Genomic DNA, 19,179 nt, shown 5'->3' on the forward strand with positions numbered 1-19,179 from the left:
GGTAAGGCTGCATCCACGCACATCCATGGATCACCAGATTGGTGGCATCTCCTGCAAGACCCCCAACTCATACCCTTCTTATGTCTCATCTTTCAAAGCTCCCAACAGGAAAGGCTCACATCCCCACGACAGAACCATAGCACAAGTCTGTGTAAAAAAACACGGCCACTCCAGGGGCTACATGCTTTATGGGCTCAGGCCCAGGTGCCACTTTAGGAAAAGTCAGTAAAAACACACTAGTGTGTTTAAACTGGTGATTATCTGAGACCATGGACCTCACTACAACATGGGCCCAGAAGTCACCTTGGGCAGCAAGGGAGACTGTGGGGTCATTCCCGGTCAGGATGATAGTCTGTTATCCTGGCAAACCAGAGCTCACCTGGGATCAATCAGGCCCAGCCTGGGAGGAGTAGCCGTGACATACATGACAGAAAGGCTGGGGGCATCTAGTGAATTTCTGCCCTAAGAACTGTATGAGAAGTGCAGGGATGCTGAAAATCCTAGTTCACAGGAAGCACCAGGTTTATGGAGGGAGACCTGGCTATGGCCCTAAAAGCTGCATCACAAATGTTTCCCCTTGGATAGAAAACAAGCAGGAAAAGGAATTCAGAGTCACAGACCAGAATCTCAGGAGGATCAAGTCTAGGTCAAGGGTGAACAGGGAGCCTCTAGAGGGGCCTGAGGAGGGAGAGTCCTGCCTGCCCTTAGTCCATCTGCACAGGACCTTCCTCTAGCCTCATCCTCTCCATGTGCACATTTTGAGCTTTTTACAGTATCTTCCCCACTTAGAGCTGATGCAATTTCAGAGATTGAACTGGAAAACTACCATTTCCTAATATTTGGTAAAAAGAAAACTCAACAGGTCAAGTAAAAAATGCTTCCTCTTCCTCCAGAGGGCAGAAAGGCAGCCAGTGTTCTGGGGCACAAGCTGGTCCTGGCTCAGGCTATTTTTAAAGACACCCCAATTTCAGTGGCTGTTGCTCTGCTTCTAAAGTCCGGGAGATCTGGGGGGCTGTCTCTGCTCCTGGAGCAGGTGAATGATACTCAGATGAACTTGTCCTCTGAGTGAGGGGGATTTGGGAGTGTCCTCACTAGCCAGGGACGGGCTGGCCCTTCTCCCTTCTCCCACATACAATAAGCTGATGACTCTGCAAGGTTTCTGAATTCAAGGTGGAATGTGAGATTCTGTATCTGATTTACATGAGCACAGAAAGTGAAAGAACCACACCACCACTCCCAGGCTGTGAAAGAGACAGGATTTTATTATAATGTTCATATGTAACACTTACTATTTACAAACATGAATCTTGTCCCTTCTCAATAGGTAAATAGGTGCTGGGGTAGAGATGTCAGGCAGATGGGGCAGGGTTGTCCTCTCTCACTTGGGCCTCAGGGGACCCTAGGAATCAGCTTACAATGCTCCCCTTCCCATCAGGTAGGAGGAGCTGGCCCAGTGCATGCCAAGCACCCGAGCCGAGTCCCCACTGCTGAGGATGGGGCTGTGATCTGCCAATGGTACAGGGCTCACTGTTGGGGCCTGGCGGCTGAACAGAAGAGTCAGGTTATCTTGAGGTGCCTCCCCCAGAATCATGGCCCCCCTCCCCACCCCTACCACACTCTGTGCTCCAGGCCCTGTGTTCAGTCAGCCAATAGTATCCTATTCGTCCCTGCCACATTCATCTGCCACCACCTATTTCACAGAGGAGTAAACTGAGTCTCAGGAAGCTGAAGGGAATCTCCCCAGTCACAGGACTGGTCAGTGGTGGGGCTGGGATCCCAGCGCCAGCTGTCTGACTCCCCAAGACCACGCTTAGCCTGAAGCTTTACTAAACCCCTAGGATTCAGTCACCATCAGCCCAGACACTTACGCCTGAACTTGATGATAACTCTTTCTTCTCGGCCTTGAGTATTCTGCTGGCCAACCATGATGGGGGCTCCAGCCGGCAAGACTGGCTGCAGCAACAGGACAGAGAGGGACTGTGAGCCAGCCAGGAGCCACACTTCAGGTGTACCCCCACTGCCTGCCAGCAGCTCGAGTCTGGGTGTCCCAGAGTTCACCACGCAACAAGGCTTGGGGCTGACCGGGGCCATGGGCACAGGCTCTCTGGACTGGCCACCAGGGAGAGTCCTTCCCTGACTCCAGCTGGCCTCAGCTCTCATTATCACTGAGCAGCTCCCTGTCCCGGAACTAGGCCCCAAATGTTTCCTCGGGCTCTAGCCTGTAATTGTTTGCAGCCACCCGGAACAGCAGGGTCTCCCTCATGGCTCTGCAGTCCTGGGACGAGATGGAAGGAGAGGATGCAGACGGGGTCTAAGGCGGGATGCTGCAGCGGCCTTGCGGGGGCTGAGGAGTGGGGCAGGGGACCAGGCCTGGGAACCCTCCTTCCCTCCAGTTCCATCCAGGCTCCACCTGTTCTCAGAATGGGATAATCAGCCCTGCCTCCAGGAAGTATTCCTGGATGCCATCCGCCCTCAACCCACCCGCCAATTGGATGTATCTCCCACTTCTCTGTTATCAAACTCTCTCCACGAAGTAAGATGCAGGCTAAGATGCAGGCGGTGGGGCCAGGGAGTGTTCTGCCCTGAGGGTCTCTGATTGCCATTTCCCTCCTCTCCCCTGCAGGAAGTGCCCCAGCTGCTCACCTCAGTCCTTTTCTCAAGGTTGATCTCCTTCCCCTGGAAGGCAGACAGCCAAGTCCATCAGAGAGAGGCCCTGCATGACCAGCCCCTATGCCCACCCCTTCTCACGTTGCACTACCGCCCGGTCCCCAGAGGGGCTGGGCATGCAGAGAAAGCAGGACTTGGACCTGGGCTGGGCTCTGGGCTCCAGAGGAGGAGGACGACATGCGGCTGAGGGACCTCGTAGCCCAACTCTCTCAGATGACAGACTTGGAGGCTGCGGCCTCAGGCAAAAGGGACAGCTCAGCCACTCATGTGCTGCTCAACTGGAGGGGCCCGACTTCTCTGTTCCTGCATGGGCACCGTGGGAGGGAGAGGCTGAGTCCAGCTCACATACCTCTCGCAGCTGTGCGCTCAGGCGACTCTGCTGCCTCATCAGCCTTGGGGATGGAATGGGGTCTCACACGGAGCCTCTGTTCACCCATCCCTGAGATGGGCCTGACGCCCTGGCTCCCGGAGTGGCTGGAGGCTCTCCTGAGAGGAGATGTGCCTGGTGCTGGGAGCTCAGGGCTCAGTTCTGGGGCTCCTGGGCCCCAAGCCTCAGGATCCTGGTCCCCTTGCCTGGTCCCCAGGCTCACCCACCTCAAGATAAGCACCCATTGCCAGATGCAGCATTACCAGGTCATGGAGAAAAGTGCCAAGACAGGGGATGACACCCTGTGACGTCGGGGTGGGAATGAGCCCTTGCTCTCAAGTCTCCCACAGACCCTCCCCTGAAAAGTCCTCCCCTCAGCCTCCTGGCCCACCCCAGAGCTCCCACGTTGAGCTGCCAAGGACACTTAGCAGCCTCCCCTCAACTCCCCTCCCTTCACATCCCAAGAACACCGCACTCCTCCTCATTAGATCCCAGGGCTGGATTCCAGCAAGTGACAGGGAATGTGGTCCCTGTCCCTCCCCACCACAAATCCATCCTGCACCAGCTCTTCCAGGCCCTCCTTCTGGTCCCTTCTACTGGGACTCAGGCACTGTGGCATCAGGAGGCAGGGCTGCAGGAGCCAGGGCCCTGCTCTCTGGGTCTGAGGCCTCCAGCTGGGAGGGCAGAGCCCCTCTCCTCTGACCCTGGAGCTCCTCCCCCCAGGCACCCTCACCCACTGTTGCTGCTGCTCCTGGACTCTCTGGGGGTGTATCTCTGGCATGGCAAATGTGGAGGGCCCCTCCTGCCAGGGTCGAGGACAGGGTCAGTGAGGCTACATCCCACTTCTCCCCAGCTCCACCGGCCTCCTATCTTGGACATCTGACCCAAGTCAACTGGCACCAAGGCTAGTCCATCCTCCAGGGTGTTCTGATTCTAGAACAGGCCCAGCTCCAACTCTCACTTGGAGTGTGAGCTTGGGCCTGTGGGCTGGTCTCCCTGAGCCTGTTTCCTCATCTGGAAAGGGTGATCCTCCCCCTCCCTCACAGGGTCTCCTGAGGACTCCTGCCATGACTGTCATCACTGCCCTCCCCTCACCCCTCCAGGGGGAGCGGGGCAGAAAGCTCCGCATGCTCCTTTCCTCTCTTTTATCCCATCGCCCTCCTGTGAGGCCTGCACCACAAGACCATCATCCCTGCATCTCCCCAATGAGGAGACAGAGGCCCAACAGGGGTAGCAAGCTGCTCAGGGGCCACAGAGGAGAGGCCGCTTGCCCCTCCCAGCCAGAGGCCCTCTTCCAATGTCCTCACCTAACCCCCAGCCCCACCACTGACCAGAGCCCTGTGCCCTGAGCTGTCGAGGTGCATCCTCAGTCAAGGCATGGATGGAGAGGGATAGGGTGTCCTGGGAACCTGGTTGAGTGGCTCCTACCTAGCCAAGGCCCCTGGAATGTCTGGCCCCCAGGCTGGAACCGAGGCCATGTCAAAGCCTTCGCTTCCCTAAAGGACATTCCCCTGAACAGAACTCTCTTCGTCCACTCAGGATGTGGACCCCAAGGTACCACCTCTGATCAACAGGCAAGGGGGTGACAAGATGCTTTGCTCCCTCGTTTACATGAAGCCTCTGACATCCGATCAGGAAGGATCCACTGAGAATCCATCATGTCCCCAGACACTTCTCCTAAGCCACTTGGGACATATGTCATTGCCAACTAGGCACTCAGGTGGGACTCCTATGATGGACTGGCCGTGACTGCTTGAGGGACCCAGTGGGGAGTCCCAGAATACACACGGATCTGTCTCTGGTCCAGCCATTTGGACCCAAGGCTGAGAAGCCTGTTTGTCCACCTGGGCCGTGGGAATCCCCTGCCACGCCCATCCCTGGGGCAGGCAGGGTGTCCTCCCCTTGGAGATGAGGTGAAGACAGAGGGAGCAACAAGGGCCTGGCTTCCTGAGGACAGGTTTAGGCTGAGGGCTAAACCCACGCCAACCACTCAGGAAGAAGCTATATCTAACAGGATGGACCTGCATGGAAGCCGGAGACCTGCTGATTGTGCCAGCCCAGCCAGCACCACAATGTCCCAAGACCAGGGCCTCCTTCCCACAAACTTCAGCTCACCTGCCCGTGGACCAAAAGGATCCCTCCCCTTGTTAATCTGGACAAGACAGACTGGAATTTTCAGAGAAAGTTTAAGTGAGAAGCTATCAAAACGACACCCTGCCCAGTCCCCCTTCCCACCTCACCCTCCTCTTTTTCCAGACTCCAGCCTCCACTCTACCTTGGTCATCAGTTCTCTGCTCAAGGACTTGTCTTTTCTATACAGTTCCTTGAAGTTTTCGGAGCTCTCCCTGAGGGGAGGGAAAGAAGGAAGGATAAATTTAGGAATAATGTGCAGGGGGCGGGGTCTGAGTTCAAACCCCTTTTCTCTGAAAACCAGAGAGATTCAAACAGCCTGGATGAGTGTTCTCAGTGGGCTCCTGTGAGCACTCGGTCTCCGTGGGACGGGGGAGGGGCTCTCCTCTGGGCCACCTGGGGCCTCCGTTCCATTTCTATTGAGCAGCTGTGTTTTGACCAGTTTGAGTTTCAGCTGGGTGTAGAGTTCTGTTGCTGTAATCACTTGAAAACCTCCAATTTAGCTCAACCCAGTACCTGTCATTTAAGGAAACCGATTCCTGAAGCAGAGCTGGTGCACTAAGGAGCCCAGGAGGCTTAGAGACAGGGTCCCCCACCCCCGAGGCCCGGCCCTGTCCCCAGGGTCTGTTGCCTCCTGGGAGTTCCCAGGTGACTTAGGGGGCAATGGCAGACATATGGGAGGTCCCTCACCCACCCTGATCCCCCTAGGGAGAGAGGCCTACCCACCGGGAAACTTCGTCCCATGTGTTCTCCAGGCGACTTATGGAGGTTTTCTGCAGAGCAGAGATGACAGTGTGTAGTGAGAAGTTCATTAGGATGTTGCACTCCTGGGAAAGGGAGGAGAATGAGCTGTCAGTGGGGCTCTGGGGACCGTCTTGCTCTGGCTTCAGTCTCCTTCAATTTAAATCTCCCCTCCTGGATGAGACACGTGCTCAGGGAGGCCCAGAAGGGCACATTTAGGACCCAAGGAGGAACACTCACAGGGAGGAGGACTTTAGCTCAACGCAGGGAAGGAGCCAGGCAGGAAGAGAGCATCCTAAGGCTGGGACCTGGAGTCCAGGTCAGGGTGCCCCTGGCAGGAAAGGCCTGGGGACTGTGCAAGGGCTTGGACCACACACTTCAATCCTGAGAACTGATAAAGAAGAGGCAGTTCTCAAGGCCCCAGAGAGGGACTGCACTGGGCCTGTGCATACCTGTGCCACCTGGATCCAGTGCTCCACCAACCTGGCCCTGTCCCGGGCTGTTCTGCTCGGGTCCCTGAGGCAGGTGGTTGTGATGAAGTTGACCACCCTCTGGAAATGGTCAACAGTGGCCTGGATGGCGGGTGCCAGGTGCTCATTCCTGAGCTTGATCCTCTTGCACCAGGAGGAGCCCAGGCACTGAGAGGGCACCACCTTCCTGAAGAGCTCCTGGGGAACAGGGGGAGTGTCACCTAGCCCTGCCACACCCCAGCTCTGTGTCTACAGCCCCCAAAGTCCCAGGCAGGATGTTCAGAGCTGGAGCTAGGAAGCTGAAGATGTGGCCTGAGCCCTGTGGGAGTCCCTGGACGGTATTCTCTGTCCACTGAGGGCACCCAGCACAGGATGACCCAGGACCCAACACTGGCAGGGAAGGCAGAGGGCATTTGCACCCAGCCCATCCTGGCTAACTCCAAGCTCCAGACGGTGGCTCAACCCAGCTCATCTCAAGGGGGCATCTTCCACCATCCTGACTGCCCGCTGGTCCCTCTCCCCATTCTGATGCACATTCCCCCATGGCAGCTACAGCCAGGGGCTTTGTATGTCTCCTTTGTAGTTACGTACACATCAGGTGTCTAATAAGTGCTGAGCCTCTTGAGCAGATGGTTGGGCCACCCAGGGACCTGGATGCACACATTGAGTTCCCCTCCCCCACAGAATGGGCCAGGACCCACCCAGCTTTCCACCTCTTCTACCTCATTGACAGCACGCCACTCTGTGCAGCAGGTCCTGTTAGTGTCCACCTCTACAGTCTGCAGATGGACAGCAAAGGCTTGAGGGTTAAAAGTTGCCCACATCATACAGTTGGTCACGGGTAGAGCTGGGATTTGGGCCCAGATCATAGGAGTCTGGACCAGATCTGGGGCCATGATGGCAGAGGGAAGGCCTGCCCCACCCTGCCCTGAGAGCTCTGATGCTCACAGCATCCATCACGATCTACTGCTCTGCCACCAGCGTGAGAGGGAAGGCTGTGAGGTTAGGCTTCTCCTCACTTGGCAGGTTCTTACTGGCCACAGGCCTGGGGCAGGAAGGCTCTGGGGCTGGAGCTGGCTCTGTCTCTATTTTTGGAGGTGGAGATGGAATTCCCAGTAGAACTGGTGGTCTAGGTGACTCCAGCTCAGGAGCTGACACCCCTGCTCGAGGTGATGCTGGTCCCTGCTCCAGCCCCAACACTGCTGATGGAGGGGATGCTGGCTCCAGTGCCAGAAGCGGTCAAATCAATGGAGCTGGAGCTGGCTCTACCTCCATAACTGGCCACTGTTCTGGTTCTGCAGTTGCCTGGAGACCTGGAGCTGGCACTGGAGCAGGACAAAGAGAAGGGTTCACTCACATAACTGACTTTACACGTCTTTCCCCAAACAGGAAAGATCCCACTGCCTGTGAACCCCACCCACAGTTTGCAGTCCCCCTTACCCTGCGGCTCTGCCTCAGTGGCCTCTGGAAGCTCCAAGTGGACCACCAGAAGAGGGTGATGGCAATCCACGTCTGAGTCAGTAAAGGTGACCTGCACGTACAGCCCCTTTAGCTTGAAGAAGGGACAGTGCAGGGGCCGCCAGGAATTCTGCAGGTACTGTTCTAGCTAGGTACCCAGGATGAAAGAGAGGGCACTGGGGAGAGTTGTGTGGAGCAAAGTCAGAGGCCTGGCCTTTCCTTCCACACTGTGCTCCCACAGCATCCTTCTCTGGGTGGAGGACCCTGAGGATGGCCCAGCCCACACCCAACCACCCTGTGGCTGTCCTTGCAGTGGAAGGCCTGGTCATCGACCAGGTCTAACAGAGCCTGTGTGCATCTCATTTGCTGCCCAACACTCTTCTCCTGAGGGCCTGGCCAGAGCCTACCCCATCACCCATGCACATGAGCATCAGAACTGAGGTTGGAGGCAGATCTGTGAGCAGGCGGCTCACCACATCTACTATCCAGAGCCCCGGTGGTGGTGGGTAGGAGAGGTGGATGTGGAGAGGGCACAGAGTGACATGGGACTATGGAAGGGATGGGTCTCTCAAGGCCCACTCAGTCCACCTCCTCTCTGCTTCCAGGGAGACTGGGACCCCACCCAAAACTCTCTTTGACTCATGTCCTCATGGAGGGCAAGCCCCCAGACCTCATCCCTCCCATGGGAATCAAAACCTGTGTGAGATCCAGGGTTCTGCCGGTCAGTCCCTCCCCAGCCACAGCCCACAGAGTCTCCCAGGCTCTTCTGTGGAGACAAGAGGTCCTCTTTCTGCACCAAAAGACCACTCACATTCTTAGATGGTCCTGTGGTTGGTCACCCTGGACGGAATATGGCAAGATGCAACCATATCTAGAAGAAGCCATGGAGGCGTCACATCTAATGTACTGTGGACATGACTGCTTATGTTTAGTGTGACTGCCCCACCCTCAGACTGGAATTGAGGCCCAAGGATTGAGTCTGCTCCATTCACTGAATAACCTTAGTGTCTAGGAAAGTGTCTGCATGGAGTAGGTGTTTAATAGAGATTGTTGAAAAGATGAACTCAACCAGAACCTTCTCAGATATCTGAGCAGGCCTGCGGCTTCTCTGCTGGCCCAGAGATCCTTAATTTGGCTACCCTAAGGACAAGGCCCAAGACCAGTTGAATGGAATTTCAAAACTCCTTTACAAACGGGGAAACTGGTTGCTTTCCATGTGCTTTTCCAAACTCAGGAAAGCCAAAGCACAGTTTGGAGTGAGGCAGAGAGCTTCTCCAAGGGGGAGAGAGAACTGACAAACATGAGAATGTCCAGACAACCCACAGCCCTTTCTGCAGAGCTAGGAACCAGGGAAGCACCTGCCATGGCTTATCCCACGACTTCCTAGAATAACCCTATGACATGGGGGACAGAGAATTGATAAACATGAGAATGTCCAGGACACCCCGCAGCCCTTCTGCAGAGCCAGGCACCAGGGAAGCATCTGCTGTGGCTGATCCCACGATTTCCTACAACAACCTTGTGAGGTTCATCTTCTGACCACCCCACTTTCAGAAGAGTAAAGTGAAGCTCAGAGAGGTATGCTGACATTCTCCAGACACACAGCCAACAGGTGGGAGACTCAGCAGTGCACTGTGGAGGGGGCAGCTCTCACCTGTGGGACAGCTGGTCTAAAACCTGCTGGGCAGTGCCGAAGGCCTGGTGGGTGCACAGGAAGGTAGCAGTGCAGATGCTTCTCCCTGGGGAGGCTGGTCCAGGGACTCTGCCATGTTCTCCATTGTGCCTGCCTTGGGGTCAGCATCACGTGGGCCTGATCAGGGGACAGGGTTGAATCCTTTTCACACTGACTGGACAAAGAGGGACATATAGTTGGCAGCATCGCCGTGAGCCACCAGGAGGATCAGGGCCTGGAGCTCAGACCAGAAAGTCCTATCGCCTCAGGAACTGATGGAAGATGAGGAACATAAGTGCCCATGCAGGAAAACATTCTAGGCTTTAAAAGTGTAATTTGAACTGGGGAGGAACAATAAACAACTGGCACCTTCAAGGCATTCTGTCAGCTGAGAAACAATGTCTCCTCCCTGTGTTAATGGCCTGTGTTAAGAGCATTATCCCAGTGAGTCATCAACAAACTTGCCCACTGTAGACGCTGGTAAACAAACGGTTACTAATTTGAGTGGCTACTCAAGATCACGCAGGTCAGAACCGAGAACTGAACACAGCATGGGCTGCAATACATTCCCTCTCAACCACCTGAGGCTTAGTCTGCTCCTGACGTGGAAGGGAAGGCTCTGGGGAAACCACATTCCCGGGAAGGCCCTAGGGGCGTCGCCAGATCCAGTCTGGGTTCTGGGTCTACCCCAGTCATCTTGGGGTCCTGAGTGTGGAGACCCCCCCGTGCCCATACTTACCCCAGACCAGTGCTGGCTGTTGTTGGGGGCCTGATGCACCTGCTCCTTGTCCAGGGAGATAAGAGTATTTGAACCCCTTCACCAGCTCCTGGAGGATGTCCTGGGTGGAGCTCTACAAAGACAGAGCTTGGTACCAGGCCAGCAGGTATCAAGGGCCTTCCACCCAGTCTGTGGTCCTACGTTATGGCAGACCCAGCCAACTAACAGTTTGTGAGGACACACTCAACATATTCCCTGCAGCACTGCTGAAATGACAACAGAATTGAATCCTGTCAAGGTCCAACAGCATCAAAAGGCTGAATGGCTGTGGCAAATGACCTCTTTAATGGGATATTTTGAAGATGAGTAAGGCCACAGTTCCTGACCTGGTGGTCCTACAGTGATTTGATGGGTTCTGTGAGATGACAAGTTGCAGAGAAATGTACACAATACCTTACTCCCACTCCCATTTTTGGTACAAACCACCCTATCAGGTGTGATGATTTATAAGGCTCTGAGAAGGTCTGTAAGGACAGTGGAGCTGACTGCTCCACGGAATTCCCAGGGCAGGGATGTTAAAATAATCAAGATTAGCAAAATGCAAAGACAACATAAAATTCCTTCCCCACCATTCCAACAAATATGCAAAGAGTGTATTTCTACTCTACCACATGGCGGGTGACTCATGTGTGGGGGTCTAGATTTCTTTGGGATCGGGCCTGTGGGACGCTCATGTGGGAAAGCCCTACATGGCCCAGGGGAGTCCCCACATTTGAGTCTGTGTACTGGTCCTGCCCTAGACATTTTGAGGTCCTCACTGTGGAGATCCTCTGCTTCTGCTCTCACCTCAGACCAGCAGTGGAGGGTGTTGGTGGCCTGGTGCACCTGCCCCTTGTCTAGCGAGTTGGAGGAATTGAACCCACCGCTGGCTTCTTGACACTCTCCTGAGTGGAGTTCTGCAAAGACAGTGCCCAGGAGCTAGGCCAGGAGGAATTAGGGGCTGCCTGCACATTGTCACTGGGGCCAACTCCAAAGAGAAATTCTGTTCCTCAGTTCAGGCACAGAGAGGCATCTGCAAAGAACTCTAGTCAGGGAGGGAAGGAGATGAAACCTCGAGGGCTCCGTAACCAGGAGTGGAGGAGCTCACGTTCTCATGCTGCCATTCATGACCTGGGGTAAGAGAATGACAGACCCACCCGACTTCCAACCCTAACAACAAGCTCCTGCCCAGGAATGACCTGCCTCTATCCCCTGCCTTCTTCCTTCACACTCACACAGACACACACACACAATGAGGGGCAAGGGATGTGGAGCTGATCAGGTGGGATCATAGTTGTGTCCTGCCTGCACTAGCCTTTCCTGGGCTGCTCCACCTTACCTTTGGGTGCCTCCTGCCAAAGGGCCAGAGGCGTTGGGGATAAGTGAGCCATGTCTACAATGCAAAAGCCTCCCTTTGTGGGCTTTTCTGAACCCAGATCCTCTGAAAGTCAGGATACAAGAACAAAACACCTTTGTCCGTTGACTGCCTCTGGTCAAGTGAGCTGGATAGGGGGCTGTGGGTGCCTGGATACCAGAGCTCTAACATCTGCTGAGGTCTATGACCAAGGAAGTGAGGTCATTTTTCAAGATTCCATTACCTGGGCCCCTTCCTTCAATCGGACTTGCCTAGAGCTGTCCTGGCCCCTGGGGTTGCTCACCCTCCTCCCCCAGGTCATCTCCTGAATGGTACCCAATGAGCCAGCACAGCCCTAGAAATCTAACCAGGGTCCTAGCTTTGAGGAGACACATAAATGCAGACCTCCTTTTCCTTACCAGTTCTGTGTCCTGGGAAAGTCATTGGGCCTCAGGTCTTCCCCAGTCTCCAAACCTCCACAATGGGGATCAGGTTGGAATCTCCTTCCTAGGGATATCATCGATATACATAAGATAATATCTTCTATAACCCCTGTGGCCTGGTGCCACGAGTGTTAAGTCACAAACTTAGAGATGTAAGAATTACAAGAAAGGATATGATATAGCACAGAACACCACTCAAAGCAGGCCTGGGTTCCAGAAACGTGATATTGGAACAGTCACGTCCAACTTGGCCTCATTTTCAGGTCAGTGTCATGAGGGGGTTGAAATGAATGGAAATACAGATATTGTCATCCTGTGGCATAAAACCGTTCAATTGTTTCCTGTATATTTAGAATGAGACCCAAGAGCCTCATCTTGGCCTACCGGGTGGAAAGCCTTGACGATGGCATCCAGTAACCCCCACCCATTGTATACACATCTCTGTGTAACCACTAGGTTAGAAACCAACTAGCTTCTGAACAGAACACAGCCAGAGTGATGGGATGTCTCATTCAAATTTTAATTACAAAAGGTCTGTCACTTCCCTCTTACTCCCTCTCTCATGTTCCATCTCTCTCTGTGTCATATCCCAGGAACTGGGAATCAAGCACCAGTGTTTGGGGCTACCCAGTGTGGAGGCCCGTAGAGGAGAAACGGGAGAGCCCAGGCCAACAGACAGAAAGGAACTTAGGTTCTCAGTCCAAACTGAATCCAGAAAGCTGAGAGTGAACTTGGAGCAAACCCTCCCTGAGTCCAGCCTCCGCTGAGGCCTGGGAAACTCACTGAGGTAGAAGCACCCAGATAAACCATGCCTAATTGCTGGTCCACAAAAATTGTGAGATAGTAAACATTTATAGTGTTAAAACACAAAGTTTAGGGGCAATGAAGTCAGAGGGGGAAAAGATAACTAACACAGTCTACCAGGCCCCAGGCCCTGGCCCTACCTTTCACCTCATCTCCTGTTCTCTCCTCCCAGGTTCCCTCCAGCCACATCATCACCTGTCTAACCTCCTCTGGCCAAACTCACTTTTGCCAGTGAGTCTCTGCACCAGTGGCGCCTTCTCCCTGACACAATGCTCCAGATTGGTGTGGGGCTGGCTCCCTCTTTTCATTCCTGTCCCAGCAAATATCACCCCAGTGAGGCCTTTCAGACCATTCTGCCCAGTTGACCCCCAGCCCTCCTGCAAGGCCCCTGCTGTGTTTACTACAGCATCTGTCCTTTTCTTTCTCATGTCTTGGCTGTTGCCCATCTCTGTTCCAGACTGTAAGCTCCTGGCAGGCAGGGACCACTTGGTCACTTTCAGCCCACACTGAGGCCACCCGGGCGCCTGGCACAGGTGATGTGCTTGGCACACAGAGGCTGAAGCAATAGGGAGATCTTGCACCCCTCCTCCTGCTTCTGACCCACTTTGATCGTGGAGATGAACACTAGTAATCAGAAGTGCAAGTTGTTTCTGAGGCAGGGGAGCAGCCAGAAAGACCGCAACATGACTCTTCGCTGCTCTAGGAGCACAAGCAAAGCTCAGAGAGCACCGTGGAAATTTCAGGTGTATGGCATAATGACTTGATATACATATACTATATAATGATTACCACAGTAAGTTTAGTGAACATCCATCACCAAATAAAATTTTTTTCTTGGACAACTGAAAAAAGATGTAAGCAAGAACTCACTGGCCGACAGTGACGCAAGAGGCTGCCTGCCCCCTGGTGGCCACCACTAGCACTGCAGCCCAGGCAGGAACTCTGCCAAGCAGAAAGGAACCTTTCTTTGGGTGTCCTCAAGGCAGAGGCTCTCCAGTGTCCCAGGGGTAAAGGAGCAGGACCTGTAGGCTTCCAGGGAGCAGGAGGAATCTCGGGAGCCTACCTTTTCCCCCTTCCTTCTGTCCCCCACCAGGGCACCCTCTTCACTCTTGAAGAATCCTAACCTCAGCCAGGACAATGATGACTCCCTACCTCCTAATGAGGACCCCGAGGGTCCAACAAGGACTAGTCTCCTCCCTGGACTCTGGACTTGGTGTCCAGTGCTCTGGCATCTTCTGCCTTATCCCAAGTACTCATCCACTCAAGCCCCCAAGCCTCTTCGGTTCTAAAGGATCTCTAGGGGGTGGAAAGCATATTCTCAGGCTCTCAGAGCACAGTGGGTCATCGATGGAGAACCCAGACCAACACACATGCTGTGAGGCATGGAACCCTCGGAGTCACCTGCTGGGTGTACTCCACTTTATATAGGAGGACACTCACTGAGGGCTTCTCTCCTGTACCCAAGGTCTACACAAGGGGAGGGCGGCCTCATCACACTTCCTGGTGCCCACAGAGGTGGGCTGCAGGACTCCAGTCCTATCCTCACCAGGCCAGGCCTGGGATGGCTCTGGAACCCATAGAGATCTAGGAATGTTAGGGATCCCTCTTCCCCGGGTATGTAGCTAGAACGGATGCTACTACCCCATGGGAGAGCTGCCTCCAACCTCCCTCTCTCCTGCCTCTTGTCACTTCTCTGGTGCCTGCTTTCTTGACTGCCCCTCCACGATCCCCATGAGAAGTCAGTGAGTGGGTGTGCCTGTGCACATGTGAAAATGTGGAAAGGAAAATGGCCCCACATGGAGAAGAGCGGGCAGGAATCCTCTAGGATCTGAAGGCTTCCCATTCCAAAGGGAACCTGTAGGGAAGGGGCAGAGCCTCAGTCAAGAAAGCTGGAGCTCTCTCTCAACTTCTGGACTCTGACCACCTCCTGTGGGCCCAGACCAGTTTCCCAACTGTACAGTGAGGAGTAAGATGTGCAACAGCCCAAGCTTGTGCTCAGCCAGGGCAGGTTGTTAGGCCACATCCACATTGGATGAGGTGTCAGTGTAGGCTGCTGCTCTGGTGAGCAGAGACATAATGCTCCCTACCACAGAAACACTGGGGGACAACCTGCCAGTCCACTAGGCCTCAGGTCCAATTCTTGCAAACAAAAGGGGCCAAGTGCTGGCCCGAGGACAGCTCATGTGTGTGAGGAACTTTATCTTGTGGTTTGTTCAACAGCTGTCTGAAGGAAAGCCGGTTCTCTGTTCTAAAGGGGAAGGGAGAGGGAAACAGTAGAAACGACCAGTGCTCCCTCCTACACTACCCTTCTAGCTGAAGAGGAGATGAGGTCACTGTCACACAAATGGCATCTGTTCATCTACCACAGGCCCTCTCTTCAGGTAGTTCATTCACTCACACACAGAACAGAAAGGCTTGCTTCCCAACTAGTAAATATGAATGGGGTCCCTGACTTCTGTTCCCAGCAGGGTGATCAGAAGCACTGTGCAGGCGCCAGCTGCCTGTGCCTTGGAAGCAGATCTGAGCAAATCCTTTCTATTTCATAAATGGAGTTGTCTGGGTCTGAGGTTGTAGGACCTTTTAGGAAACAGCATGTTCCTTAAGAGCTGAGTCAAAATGGAATCTCCGCAAATGAAATAAGTGCAATGCTCTAACCTCCCCCCCATTATACTCCCCAAAGACTTAGAAGCTACAAGGTGAATATCACCAGCTAAGTTAATCCACATGAAAGTGATAATGGCCAAAATGGCACATGGTGAAATTTATCATTGCCTAAATATCAATGGAACAAGAAATACATCTGAAAGCATTTTGATATGTATATTGAGTTGGGAAAGCTGACTTGATAGAAATAACGACACCTACAACAAAATTTAAAATAGTAGAATTTGTAGTCAGTACATTGTGATGTGGACAAAAAAATCCAGCCACTTGCATGAAAAATAATTGATCCTGGGGCTGGCCCCGTGGCCGAGTGGTTAAGTTCGCGCACTCCGCTGCAGGAGGCCCAGTGTTTCGTTGGTTCGAATCCTGGGCGTGGACATGGCACTGCTCATCAAGCCATGCTGAGGCAGCATCCCACATGCCACAACTAGAAGGACCCACAACGAAGAATATAAAACTATGTACTGGGGGGCTTTGGGGAGAAAAAGGAAAAAAATAAAATCTTTAAAAAAAAAATGTAAAAAAAAAATAATTGATCCTGATAAAAAATAATTTCAGTGAATTAAAAATAAAAGTGCATATATTAGAATTGCTTTACAGGGCTATATTTTAAAGAAATCGATCAAGGAATTCATACTGTATTGCATACTGCAAAGTTGATAAGAGAATCAATCTTAAAAGTTCTCATCGCAAGAAAAAACATTTGTAACTACGTATGAAGATAGCTGTGAACTGGGATTTTTGTGGTGATCATTTTACAATATATAAAAATATCAAATCATTACGTTGTACACCTGAAACTAACACAAAAAATAAGATTAAAATAATTTTTAAAAGTCCTATTAAGTTTGCTCTGAAAAATACATTTCAGGACTGGCCCTGTGGTAGAGTGGTTAAGTTTGGTGTGCTCTGCTTTGGCAGCCTGGGTTTGCGTGTGTGTTTGGACCCTGGGCACAGACCCACACCACTCGTCAGTCATGTTGTGGTGGCGATCCACATACAAAAATATAGAGGGAGATTTACACAGATGTTAGCTCAGGGCTAATCTTCCCCAAGCAGAAAAAGAGGAAGACTGACAACAGATGTTAACTCAGGGCCAATCTTCCTCAGCAAAAAAAACAAAAAACATTTCAACACAAACTTTTACATGTTTTGTATAATTCTGATTTCAAGGTTTTATTAGGCACAGAATTAAAACATTTGGCCTGATCAAAGTTGTCTCAGGTAAAACGGCTGGGACAAAATATCAGGGTCAAAAAGAGTACACATTGCAAGACTAAAGTGTCCCCTGCTCATTTCTTTCCATTTGGCCTTTCTGAGTAAAATATATCTTTATTGAGGTAAAATACACATAACATAAAATTTACCATCTTTACCATTTTTGCGTTTATGTGTCATTAAGAACATTAAGTTCATTAAGTGCATTTTAAGGGTATTAAACACAATATGGCTGTGCAACCATCACCACAATCCACCTTCAAAACACTTTTCATCTTGCAAAACTGAAACTCTATACCCATTCATCAGTAACCTCCCATTCCCACCACCTCCCAACCCCTGGCAAACACCATTCTACTTTCTGTCTCTCTGAATCTGGCTATTTCAGGTACCTCATTTAAGTGCAATCACACAAGGTTGTATTTTTGTGGCTTATTTTAGTTAGCATAATATTCTGAAGGTTCATCCATGGTGTACCATGTCTCAGAATGTCGTTCCTTTTTAAGGATGAATAATATACCATTGTACATATATACCACATTTGGCTTATCTACTCATCCCTGGACAGACACTTGGGTTGCTTCCATGTTTTACCTGTTATGAATAAGGATGCCATGAACATGGGTATGTAGATATGTCTTTGAGAACATGCTTTCCATTCTTTGGGGGGTATATACCCAGAAGCAGAATTGCTGGGTCCTATGGTAATTCTATTTTTAATTTTTTTGAGGAACTGACATACTGATTTCCATAGCAACTAAACCATTTTACATTCCCACCACAGTGCACAAGGATTCCAATTTCTCCACATCTTTGCCAACGTGTTTTCTTTTCTCCTTTTTTTTGATAGATGCCATCCTAATGAATGTGAGGTGGTATCTCACTGTGTTTGACTTGCATTTCCCTAACGATTAGTGATGTTGAGCATATTTTCATATGCTTACTGGTCATCTGCATATCTTCTTTGAGGAAATGTCTATTCAGGTATTTTGTTCATTTTTGACTTGGGCTGTTTGTTTTCTGTTGTTGAGTTTAGGAGTTCTCTGTCTATTCTTAATATTAAGGCCTTGTCAGATACATGGTTTGCAAATACGGTCTCCCACTCTGTAGACTGTGTTTTACTCTACTGGTAATACCTTTAGAGACACAAAAGTTTTTATTGTACATAAAGTCCAGTGTATTTTCTTAATTTATTACCTGCTCCTTGGGTTTCATATCCGTGAAATCACTGCCAAACCCTACTTTGCAAAGTTTTGTCTTATGTTTTCTTCTAAGAGTATTATATTTTAGCCCTTACATTTAAGTCTTTGATCCACTGGGAATTAAGTTTTGTATATGGTGTTAGGTAAAGGCCCAAGCTGATTCTTTGTATGTAGATATTTACTTTTCCAGCACAACTTGTTGAAAAGACTGTCTTTTCCCCACTGAATAATCTTGGCACCCTTGTCAAACATCACCTGAGGGTTTATTTCTGGGCTCTCAATTCTGTTTCATTGGTCCATATGTCTGTCTTTATGTTATTATAATGCTGTTTTAATACTGTAGATTTGTAGTACGTTTTAAATCAGGAAGAATGAGTCCTCCAACTTAGTACCTCCTTTCAAGACTGTTTTGGGTACCTGGCTTACTTGAGACTCCATAAGAATTTTAAGATGTTTTTTTTTATTTCAGCGCAAACTGTCCTTGGGATTTTCATAAGGACTGCACTGCATTTGTTGATCTCTTTGGATAAAGTTGACACCTTCACAATAAGGAGTCTTCCAATCCATGGTGATGGGACATCTTTCATTTCTAGTAGTGCTGGCTGGGTGTTCAGGTTGAGGGGGCAGCAATCTTACATGCAGTCATGCAGAAACCCACAATTCCTCCACGTGGTGCCTTCACCATTTCCTTAGAACTCATCGATAGTCAACAGAGGGGAACACATGTAAAATGCACGTGGGAAGTTTTCAAGGACTGGGTGTGGAGGGAGCACACATTTCTCCCACTCCTCTCCACTGCCAAGAACTACAGACTGAACCAGCAGATCCTAACACATGGGGACTGTAGACTAACCAAGGGCCAGAGACTCAGGCTCCTGGTAGAACCATCTGCCGGCTCAAGCTGAGCCACTAAGCCTTTATCTGGCACTGCAGACTAACGAGGGTTAAGACTCATGCTCTTGTTACAGCATCCTGTCAGTCTAGACCGACCCATTAACCCTGGACTGGGAAGCCAGTTAGATCGGGAGCTCAACACAAAAACAGCGCCTCTCAGATCCAAGAGGAACTTACCCATGGTCCTCGGAAACAGCGAACAAGATGGAGGACTCAAAGGTTTTGTGGGTACCAATGCCTTGTTTCTCATCCCTGAAACCATCAGATGCCTCCTTTGGACCCCACTGCTGCCACCAAACTGTTACAAAACAAAATTCAACTGAGTCAATTTTAAACAT

At 51.4% G+C, this 19,179-nt stretch overlaps 1 protein-coding gene across 35 annotated transcripts in view; it reads right to left on the minus strand.

The window, feature by feature from the left end:
- Positions 1-1,242: 1,242 nt before the first annotated feature.
- The window catches only part of LOC106825152 (ral guanine nucleotide dissociation stimulator-like), a 29,661-nt gene continuing 11,724 nt past the window's right edge, over positions 1,243-19,179 (minus strand). For 3 of the 35 annotated variants that reach the window (XR_011495302.1, XR_011495306.1, XR_011495307.1), the window contains 12 exons: positions 19,019-19,139; positions 12,036-12,123; positions 10,245-10,356; positions 9,488-9,680; positions 7,816-7,981; positions 7,645-7,700; positions 6,358-6,573; positions 5,891-5,991; positions 5,310-5,379; positions 5,150-5,200; positions 2,644-3,836; positions 1,243-2,275 (listed from right to left, as the gene is read on the minus strand). Coding sequence is in view for 6 of the 35 variants with exons in the window: in XM_070488666.1 (XP_070344767.1) it covers positions 2,473-2,676; positions 5,150-5,200; positions 5,310-5,379; positions 5,891-5,991; positions 6,358-6,573; positions 7,645-7,700; positions 7,816-7,981; positions 9,488-9,680; positions 10,245-10,356; positions 12,036-12,060 (1,194 nt within the window). In the remaining 29 variants the exon portion in view is untranslated. Of the gene's footprint in view, positions 3,837-5,149; positions 5,201-5,309; positions 5,380-5,890; positions 5,992-6,357; positions 6,574-7,097; positions 7,701-7,815; positions 9,681-10,244; positions 10,357-11,069; positions 11,308-12,035; positions 12,124-19,018; positions 19,140-19,179 lie in introns of those variants that run through there. The other 32 variants (XR_006515373.2, XM_070488668.1, XR_011495304.1 and 29 more) reach the window with 32 other exon arrangements.

This window comes from Equus asinus, chromosome 18 (assembly GCF_041296235.1).
Source record: "Equus asinus isolate D_3611 breed Donkey chromosome 18, EquAss-T2T_v2, whole genome shotgun sequence".
Classification (NCBI taxonomy): domain Eukaryota; kingdom Metazoa; phylum Chordata; class Mammalia; order Perissodactyla; family Equidae; genus Equus; species Equus asinus.